Raw genomic sequence first — 10,924 nt, forward strand, 5'->3', positions numbered from 1 at the left:
AGAAGTTAGCTTTACTTAGCAACAAGATGGCGAACGACGTGCTAACTTGTGTTGATCAATTATTCCTTCCCGGTGAAATTATTCAGGATTTGAAAGATATCGATGAACAAGAGAATAAAATAGTGTTAGGGCCAGGATTACGGGTTCAGGAAAAACAAGTATTAGTGACAAAGCCTGGAATTCTTCGTTTTAAAGAAAATAACACCTACTGGATTGACTGTCACCAACGTAGGGTATGTAGTCGCTTTCATAGACTGCACGTATTTCTTGATATATGCAAAATAAAAAAAATTAATTACAAATGGGTGCAAGCATGGCTGTGGGATTTGGAAGTTCGTTGTGCAACCACATAGTTTTGGATTCGATTCTACTGCGCAGAATCTTCAGCAAGTGACTTCTACCACGGCTTGGTTGACCATTACTTTGTATGGGGAATTGATCGACGGAAGCTTGTGGTGTATGAATGCACACAGACACACACATACACGCACACACACGACTTACTTTCATTATCGAATATTTTCATTGTTTAAATACTGTAATATCTCGATTGTTTACCTTTTAACAAGAGCGACATGCCTACGTCAACAAAAGCAATCTTGACTAAAAAGATCCAAATGTACCGTTAACGAGGGGAAAAATACGTGAAGCCGGTACATTTGCAATATTTGTTTTACTATAACCTTCAGAAGTGCAGTTAATCTAATGATTGTCCATCGAGAACCTGAAGCTAACGATGCTATTGTTCACCAATTACCATGTACAATAAATCAAATAAATCGTTAATCTTTAAGTTTTATCTACTCGATAATTTGAACTGGGCACAACGAGTGAATGTGTGAGTTGCTATGTCAGCTGTTTGTTCTACAAACATATACATTGGTAGTGGGGTTAACGGCATCAGAGGGTTTACTGTGTAAGGTTAAATATACAGAATTGAAGAAGGAGAGTCTGCATCAAAGTAGCCATTTAATCTGCTAAAGTTTAATTTTCACCTAATAGATAATTTCTATTTCTAGCGGCACGTGTAATCGCTCAGTTTTCCTCATTGTGTCGTTAGAATTTGAGGAGAGTACTAAAAATCTGCATTGCCTTTCTAATTCTCTCATGAAGGGGTCTACTCAAAACATTTAACTGAGCTCAAGTTGAAAAGATGAATGTGTATTATAGGCATTGGTCAACGAACGCAAGAGATGGTGATGTAATTTGAATGGATGTCAGCTGAACATACATTTTTGGATACAAGAATTTAAAACCAAATCTATAAATAAAAAGTAATATCCAAAGAACAAACTACTGTGAACATTAGTTACTGAACATTAGCGTGTTATATGGAACTTTGTACATTCTAGTACATTTAGTGATTCTCTCATAAATATGGTATGGTCAGTGTTTCACTGAGGAGATCTAATAAGACTGAAACATGTCTGGCATTGTTTTCTCTGCTTATTAAAAGAAGCAAAGTCATTGACTAATATTTTTTCTTCGCCACATAGTTGTTTCTAGTTAGCTTTTCATCATACAAAGTTGCAAAAAGTGTTAGTGGCAGCAAATCACAATGACTACATGACTGGCAAGGGAATCACAGGGCTAACCTCTGCTTTAGCAAGAGAAATGGCCCTTAAACATTTATTGTTGTTCTTTTCTTTTTTATTTCCTTGTATTAAATATGTTAAGACTATTGTGTAACCAACTAATGTGTATACGAAAGGCTTCACATATGAGATCCTATAAAATTAAGAAACACAGAGAGCTGTTACTTTGTAACTTGGCCATTTTCACTTCATTATAGAAAAGCAATATGTGAGCAGTGATGATGGCGAAAGCAATATTTTAAATCATCATCACCATTTAGCGTCTTTGTGTGTCATTTTGACAAAATGCTATGTAGAAAAAGAATATTTATTAATCAAACTACTTCAATATATACACGAGTAAGCACATAAATGCAAAACAAGGAAGAATTACATGCGATGGTATATTCCATGTGCCATCACAAATTTATTCCATTCTTGATCACCGTTGTCTGACAAGCAGGAATGTGAAATTCGGAGTAGCAGTTTTTGCAGCTTTAATAAAACAGTATTTTGGGACGGTCATTTTTTTTCTTGTTGCCAAATAAACACATGCACTGTATATATTTTCTTCACTCGTTTATTACTGTTCTTATTTTATTATTTTAACTCATGTCCATTGTCCGGAAATCTTTCTTAGAAGACTAAAAAAGTACTTTAATACATATATATATATTTTGATTATTTTAAAGTATGTTCCTGTGCGAGGAGACCACGTACTTGGAATCTGCACAATGAAAGCTGGAGATGTATTTCGAGTGGACATTGGAAGTAATGAACCTGCAGGATTATCATTTCTCTCTTTTGAAGGCTCCAACAAACGTAACAGACCAGATGTGAAAGTATGTATAACTAGTTGGTTTTTTTTTTTGTGATCTTTATGATATTGGCTTCAAAATTTGACCGGAGGCAACCAATTTTAGGGGAGGGGTAAGCAAATTAAATTGATCCCAGTTTATTGTTTTATCTTTTACTTGTTTCAGTCATTAGACTGCGGCCATGCTGGGGCACAACCTTGAAGAACTTTAGTTAGTTGAATGAATCAACCTCGGTACTTATTCTTATTAAGTCTGATATTTATTCTGTTGATTTGTTTTGTTGAACCACTAAGTTACGGGGACATAAACACATCACCACTGGTTGTCAAGCGGTGCTGAGGGGGCAAATACAGACACACACACATGCACACATATATATTCGACAGACTTCTTTCAGTTTCTTATTTCTTTATTACCCACAAGTGGCTAAACATAGAGGGGACAAACAAGGACAGACAAAGAGATTAAGTCGATTACATCGACCCCGGTGCGTAACTGGTACTTAATTTATTGACCCCAAAAGGATGAAAGACAAAATCTTCCTTGGCAGAATTTGAACTCCGAATGTAACGGCAGACGAAATACTGTTAAGCATTTTGCCCGTCGTGCTAACGATTCTGCCAGCTCGCTGCCTTCTTTCAGTTTCTGTCTTCCAAATCCACTTACATGGCTTTGGTTGGCCTGAGACTTCAGTGGAAGACACAAAGTCAGAAAACAGCACAGCTCCCATGACTTCAGCAAACATTTTTTCACGCTGAGAGTTGCTGAAGCATGGAACAAACTGTCGGCATCAGTTGTTAGTTGTCGGAGCACTGAATCCTTCAAAACTTCCAGGCTTTCTGAGATTCGCCAACACTACACCTGATTTTCTCCCCTCCATACACACACGGGCATGTATCTGTCTCATACATTGTTCGCTTTCCAGACATTTTTACATTACTGCATGTACTTTATATGCACTTTCTGACAAGTTGTGGTGCACCTGAGCACTGTATACAATAATTTCATTATTATTATTATTATTATTATTATATTATTATTATTATTATTATAAGACACTTGTCCAAGGTGCCATGTTGTGAGACTGATCCTGGAACCTTACAGTTGAGGAGCAAACTTCTTACCTCACAGCCACATCTCTTTCGTTTCTAAGTTTCTGTTGAAATTCACTGATTTTGTTTCAATTCATTTTGGAAATGATGAAGAATTTAGTAAAATTACTCCATCAATATCAAGATGGTGTTTAGATCATAAGTTAAAATGAAATTTCAATGGATGATTTTAAGGCAGATTGCTTTAAATCGAGAAATTTGTATTGTAGATCAGAGGTGGTCTCTGATGACTTGGTATTCAAAACGTTAACATAATTAAAAAAAAAAAAATTCCGTTGACAAATGAAAAATAAAGAATTGATAATAACTCATTCCAGAAACATGAAGATGAAATAATTTTTTGTGTGCTACAGGTGTGGATGTAGCTCTGTGGTAAGAAATATATGGTTCCGGGTTCAATCTCACTGTGTAGAATGTTGGGCAAGTGTCTTCTACTATGGCCTTGGGAGTGGATTTAATAGATGGAAACTGAAAGAAGCTCTCTCTCTCTCTCTCTCTCTGTATTTATGTGTCTTTGTATATGTGTTTGTCCTCCAACACAACTTGAAAACCAGTGTTAGTTTGTTTACATCCCCATAACTTAGTGTTTAGCAAAATAGACTGATAAAAACGTATGGGGTTGATTTATTAGACTTAACCCATTAAGGCAGTGCCCCAGCATGGTCACAGTCCAGTGACTAAAACAAGGGAAAAATAACAGATATTAGTTAGGCATAAATTCCTTAATTTTCCCCTTTGTGTGCTCCTTGCAGTCCTGTGACTGAGATCTGTAAAAAATAGTTTGTTTCTTTCTTTTTAGGTTGGAGATTTATTGTATGGCAAAATATTGGTTGCTAATAAGGACATGGAATCAGAAATAGTTTGTATCAACAGTCAAGGCAAATCAGCTGGAATGGGTGTCATCAGAGATGGTGGATTCCTCTTCACTTGTCCTCTACATCTTGTACGCAAGTAAGTGTGCTTAGAATCCTTCTTTTCTTTCTTTAAGCCCTTTACTCCCTGAAGAGCATAGGCCATCAATGACTGTCCTCCACTGTTCTTGATTCTGGGATGTCTTTTCTGCTTTTCTTTGTAGCTTCTTTTCAGATTTTGCTGTACCATATCATGTTTCTCTGGGGAAAGGCCTTCCTCTCCCAGGTCTTGTTGGTTTTGAATTGACATCAATGCTTCTGTAACTTTACTTATTTTTTAGTTGGCAGTGTTGGCCCTAACATAAACCCATTTTTACGACTGGGAAGAGGTTGTGTGTATTAGTCTTAGCTCTATCTTTTCATCTGTCCGGCAAATATTCTTTCTTTTAAGTTATTTAATAAGAAAACAGTTTCAAAACACTATCTCATTGATGCAGGACATAGTCCATACCAACATGTTGGTGGGCCATGTAGAATTTTAATTTTTCAAGACTATAAAAATTCAATATTAATTACTTATATTTTATGGCGTATCTAAATCATGAATACTGTATGGTATCATAGAAAACACATGCCATAAAATGCATGAACCATCTAAATGTGTATGACAAATTGCTTGGTAGGACTCACTAAATATCCAGGTCCCTGATAGGAATCAAAACTTGCTAGTACACAGAAATTATGTGTTAGATGTAGATTTACATTTGGTGGACCATGAAGTTTTTTCCTTGTGAATTATGTGGGCCACTTTCTGAAAAAATTTGTTTATCCTTGCTTCAGTGTATAAATGAATATCTATTGTGTTTAACTCCAAGTTAACCATGGTTAGGTAAATCTTTGATTTGAATCTAACTGGCTTCCGTGCCGATGGTACGTAAAAAGCACCATTCAAGCATGATCGTTACCAGTGACACCTTACTGGCACTTGTGCTGGTGGCATGTAAAAAAAAAAAACATTCAAGCGAAGTCATTGCCAGTGCCGCTGGACTGGCTCATGTGCAGGTGGCGCATAAAAAGCACCATTTGTGCGTGGCCGTGGCCAGTACCGCCTGACTGGTCCTCATGCTGGTAAAAGCACCCACTACACTCTCGGAGTCATTGGCATTAGGAAGGGCTTCCAGTTGTAGAAACTCTGCCAGATCAGATTGGAGCCTGGTGCTGCCATCTGGTTCACCAGTTCTCAGTCAAATCGTCCAACCCATGCTAGCATGGAAAGCAGGCGTTAAACGCTGATGATGATGATGGTGATATTCTAGCCTTAACCATCATGCTTATTAAGGGATATAGAGGGCTACGTTAGGTCCTTCCTTTTTAAAAATTGTTGGGTGTGATTCAAGTGATATTTAGCTGCTGTTTCTTGCAGGTTGATTCTCCACATAGAGAGGCTCCTCAGATTGTCATCTATCTGCTTAAGTTTTCGTCATTGTTTAATGTCTGTTTTCCATGCTGGTTTGGGTTAAACAGTTTGATACGAGCTGGCCAGCCAGAGAGCTGTCCAGACTCTAGTTGTCTGTTGTGGCATGGTTTCTACAGCTGGATGCCCTTTCTAATGCCAACCACTTTACCGAGTGTACTGGGTACTTTTTATGTGCCACTGACACAAGTGCATGTATGTGGCAGTGACACAAGTGAATTCTATATGGCACCAGTACCTATAAAGGACACGCCTGTTTGTATGGATTACATCTCAAGAACAGCAAATCGCCTCCCTTGTCATTTTATCGGTGATTCCCAGCATCTGAAGATCCTTTCTCACCACTTCAACCCATGTTTTCCTGGGTCTACCCCTTCTACAGGTTCCCCCCACAATTAGAGCTTGGCACTTCTTTATGCAGCTGACCTCGTCGCATGACCAAACCAGTGCAGTCTTTTCTCTTGCCTCTTATACCCAGTTTTCCTCTTAAATCATTTACACTGTCGTGTATGCACACTGACTTTACCCGATCCACTGGAGCACGCTAGCTTCATTTCTGATTAATTAAAAAAGAAAAAAAAAAACACTCACTTTAAATTGTAATTATCTTCATTTCTTCTGTTTATTTTTGTTTCCAGACTTTTAAATCCTCAGTGTGTTTTGTTGAAGTCATTGGGAAAAAACATCCAATTTGAAGTTGCAATTGGCATGAATGGACGCGTGTGGATCAAAGCAGCATCAGCAGTAAATACGATAGCTGTAGCTAATGCCATAGCTTCTGCTGAACATATGACCAACAACCAGATTAAAGTAATGTGTCAGCGACTTTCTCAAGCTCTTGAGACTCATTCCAAAGAAAACTCAGAACCAGAAAAAGAGGACTCGATTTTATAAATTTTGTACATAAATCAATTTTTTTACTAAATAAGAATGTTTTTTTATTTTTTTACCCCCACATCTTTATCATCATTATCATCATCATCATTGTCGCATTTATGTTAACTTTGGATAGATGAGAGATATTGATGCCCTTTCTGTCGTTAACCTATGTTTGTTTTTGTTTCTCAAGGTACTTATACTTCATTCTTCCCATATAATGAAACTGGTGTGCTAAGGAACATAATGTATATGAGAGATATAAATGGCATGTCACATAGTGACAATGTGAAGACAATTTGAAGCACACACAAACACACACACACACAGGTACAGACATGACTCTGTTAAGAAATTTACTTCCCAACTACATGGTTTCAGATTCAGTTCCATTGTGTGGTGTCTTGGGCAAGTGTTTTCTATTATAGCTCTGGGGCCAACCAAAGCCTTGTATGTAGATTTTCTTGATGGAAACTAAAAGAAGCCTATTATATATGTGTGTGTGTGTATATATATATGTTTGTGTGTGTGTGTGTATATATATATATCCAGCTGTAGAAACACTGCCAGATCAGACTGGAGGCTGGTGTAGCCTCCTGGCTTCCCAGACCCCAGTCAAACTGTCCAGCACATGCTAGCATGGAAAACGGACGATGATGATGATATATAATCATCATCATCCTCATTTAACATCCAGCTTCCATGCTGACATGGGTTGGACAGTTTGACGGGAGCTGGCAAGCAAGCTAGAGGACTGCATCAGGTTCTGCTGTTTTGGCATGGTGTTTATGATTGGGTGCCCTTTCTAATGCCAAACTCTTTTGCAATAGAACATTACTTTGGTTCTTAAGGTTGCAAGTAGAGAGAAATTTCTATCATCAGATTAGCGTAGAAGCGAGAACATACAGTGTCCCAAATGTAGGTTTACAGTTATTCAACTATCTCTTTCTCATTCGTATATTAACAATTTAAATCTTAATTATAAAAAAAAAAAAAATGAAACCATTATTCTATGCTAATTTAGTTAATTGTAAGATAGAAATTTAAATGCAATAAAACGTTTTAAAAGAAATTTAAAGTGCCTACGTGATAACTAATCTACTTTTGGGCCACCCTGTATAATCAAATGAGTCAACAAGAAAACTTTTACATGTCCTCCTTTATTATTTGCCAGCTTTCTGTCATTGGAAAGCAGCCATGCTGGAGTACCATCTTCAAGGGTGTTTCGTTGATTATATCCACCCTGGTACTTGTGACTCCGTTCGTTCTTGTAAGATAAAATGCCCATTGCCATAAAGGGAGACAATTCAGTTCTACATTATTAAAAATATAAAATTATAAGCCTTTCTCAGAGATACTAAAAGGACATCGGTAATATAAAGAAAGTACAAGGTAAAGTAGGAATTAATGGCAAGTTTGTGTGTTACTTGCTCAAGGTGTTAGGCTGATCATAGATATGAAAATGCAGTGCAAGGTGAATACTGAGTGCTACTCTGAAGTTTCTCTAGAAGAATTTCATAATAATTTCCAGAGCATTCTATGAATTCATAGGATACCCAGGCACATAATTTGAATTAGAAATGATGTAATGTGCCTGAAGATCCTGTATGTTCACACAGGCTATAAAAGTTATGCAATTCATCTGGTGAAACTTTCAAGTAGCATATTATATCCATCGACTTTTGTTTCTTTTTAAATGACCACTTTTCCATGCTTGCATGGGTTGGACAGAATTTATTGAGGCAGATTTTTGATGGCTGGATGCTCTTCCTGTTGTCAACCTTCAACTGCTACTAAGCAAGGTAATATTTCCTTATAGCTAGGCATAATTTTGCAGAATATTGGAAACGAATTTCAGTTTGGTTTATAGTCATTTACAATTATTACGTGATATCAAAACAAGGTGACACACACATACACAACATGCTTCTTTCAGTTTCTGTCTACCAAATGCACTCACAAGGCTTTGGTTGGCCTGGAACAACAGTAGAAGACACTTGTCCAGGGCACCACACAATGGGACTGAACCTGAAACCATGTAGTTGAGAAGTAAACTTCTTGACCACACAGCCATGCCTGAGCCTATATATATATATATATATATATATATATACGAGCAAAACGCCCCCTGTCCAATGGAGGGTGCTGAGTTGTCAAACATTTAAATCAAATTTTCTCTAAACAACTTGTCTGACCGTCCCATTTTGTAGCATTATTTCAAGCCAGCCGGCTTTTTTCTGTGCAAACTGCACATGCATTTTTCTCGCGCATGCGTACTATTGATTGCAACAGCTGATGTACTTGTATGTACAAATGCTCGTTCCCACGGCTTTATCGATCGCATTCTCACCTGGAATCGATTTTTGTAATTTTTTCAAGACTTATACATGCCCTGATACTGTTAGTATCTACATATCAAATTTGAGCACAATCGGATGTCCGAGATCCTAGAAGACACACACACAGACAGAACAGATTTTATATAACATATATATATATATCTTATTTGTTTCAGTCATTGACTGTGGCCATGCTGTAGCACCACCTGAAGGATTTTAGTTGAATGAATCATCACCAGGACTTATTTTTTAAAGCTTAGTACTTATTCTATCAGTCTTTTTTACCGAACCACTAAGTTATGGGAATGTTAATACACCAACACCAGTTGCCAAATGGTGGAGTGGGGGGGGGCACATAGATATATATATACACATACATATAAAATGTATGAGAGGCTTCTTTCAGTTTCCATCAACCAAATCCACTCACATGGCTTTGGTCAGCCTGAGGCCAAAGTAGAAGACATTTGCCCAAAGTGCTACGCAGTGAGACTGAACCCAGAACCATGTGGTTGGGAAGCAAGCTTCTTTATTTCATTACATTTGCCATAAAGGCATAATACAGATGGAAGCTTGCGGGCTGGACACAGACACAATGATGAAATGAAAAAAAGAGATGGTTGGTGGTGGAAGCAGCCAACATCTGCCGATTGTTACTTCCTAACATTGTTCTTTTTTAAAACACAAATGTGGTGTTGAATCTCTTACAACAGTTACAAAGTGAGGCGCTGATCCTCTTACCAATCAAAAAAAAAGTTCAGCAAATATATTCAACTTGAGGTGCTAGGCCTCTTACCAAAATCACAAAGTTTGAATTGAGGCACTAAGACCTCTTACTCTACCTCCCCGATTAAGTCTCTTGCTGCCTGCACTTTCAAGCCAGGGCCCCAGAGATAATTGTATTCATCTTTGGTAAAGGAATCCATCACCCTGTAGAAATAAGTTCCCTCCATGACCTCAGCAGCCACCTGTGGAGGCCAATCCTGGCTTTCAATGCAAGTCAGGACCGCCTGTTCCTGACCTTCTAGATTCCTCACAAAGTTCTCTACGGCCCCTCCCTTAAGAAAGATCACAAATTCTTCATTTATTATACTGGGAGGGGCCAGTTTCCTCCGTCGGTGGGAATTGTGCCACCGACGAGGTTTCGGGACATGCCGGCAGCGCACTGCTAACCGCCGGCACTGTCCCATTCTTTTTCTTCTTTTTTCTTGTCTTTGATACGGGAGGGGCTGGTTCCTCTACTTTAACCAGAGGATCATCCCTCCCTCCCACAGCTTTAGGGTCCTTTGGTGAGCAACCATTGTTGCTCCCCTTTTTCCTTTTTTTCCGAGGAGGTCTCTACCTCCTCGACAATCTCCATCTCTCCCTCCGGAGGAGGTGGGGCTCTTCTACAACCAACTGTTCCAGGACCCTACTCTGGTCCTGCGGACAGTTCTTTTTAATGTGGCCCGGTTCCAGGCACAGGTGACACTTGGGTGGGGGCGTCCCTCAAGTATCACCGGGTACCTGCAACAGGCCATTTTCAAAAAATCTGGAAAAACCAGATTCTTGGCTGATTGGGCCCAAGAGGTCAAAACAGCTTTTGACCCAACCTAATCAGCTTTATATACCAAAGTTCCAGACTTTAATCCTTTAGCATTTGGTTTAATCTGTCAAAATGTAATGCTTATTTATTTACACTGCTTTGAATTAATCATGCATTATCTCATGCCTTTAAGATTTTGATAGTGTGATTGTTCATTTTTGGAATGACATTGTAGGGTAGGTTTAAGAAGCTGGATCTGACCACTTTAAACATAAAACAAGTAGAACATTTGGGCTGGATATGGCCAGTTTAAATGCGAAAAGGTTCATAACATTAAAAATGAAATCAAATCCAG

General features: G+C 38.2%; 1 protein-coding gene across 1 annotated transcript; it reads left to right on the forward strand.

The window, feature by feature from the left end:
- Nucleotides 1-4: 4 nt before the first annotated feature.
- Nucleotides 5-6,760, forward strand: LOC115219668 (exosome complex component RRP40). Its single transcript, XM_029789844.2, has 4 exons — nt 5-233; nt 2,267-2,416; nt 4,304-4,455; nt 6,468-6,760. Exons 1-4 carry the CDS (start codon nt 27-29, stop codon nt 6,721-6,723), a joined length of 765 nt encoding a protein of 254 aa, XP_029645704.1. The 5' UTR covers nt 5-26; the 3' UTR covers nt 6,724-6,760.
- The last annotated feature ends 4,164 nt before the right edge of the window (nt 6,761-10,924 follow it).

Source organism: Octopus sinensis, linkage group LG15, assembly GCF_006345805.1.
Source record: "Octopus sinensis linkage group LG15, ASM634580v1, whole genome shotgun sequence".
Classification (NCBI taxonomy): domain Eukaryota; kingdom Metazoa; phylum Mollusca; class Cephalopoda; order Octopoda; family Octopodidae; genus Octopus; species Octopus sinensis.

Bases quoted from the DNA above. Each gene is read 5' to 3' on its own strand.
- LOC115219668 (XM_029789844.2), top strand. From the start codon at position 27: ATGGCGAACGACGTGCTAACTTGTGTTGATCAATTATTCCTTCCCGGT. The intron at 234-2,266 runs GTATGTAGTCGC...ATTATTTTAAAG, and splicing joins TTGACTGTCACCAACGTAGG to TATGTTCCTGTGCGAGGAGA. The intron at 4,456-6,467 runs GTAAGTGTGCTT...TTTTGTTTCCAG, and splicing joins CCTCTACATCTTGTACGCAA to ACTTTTAAATCCTCAGTGTG.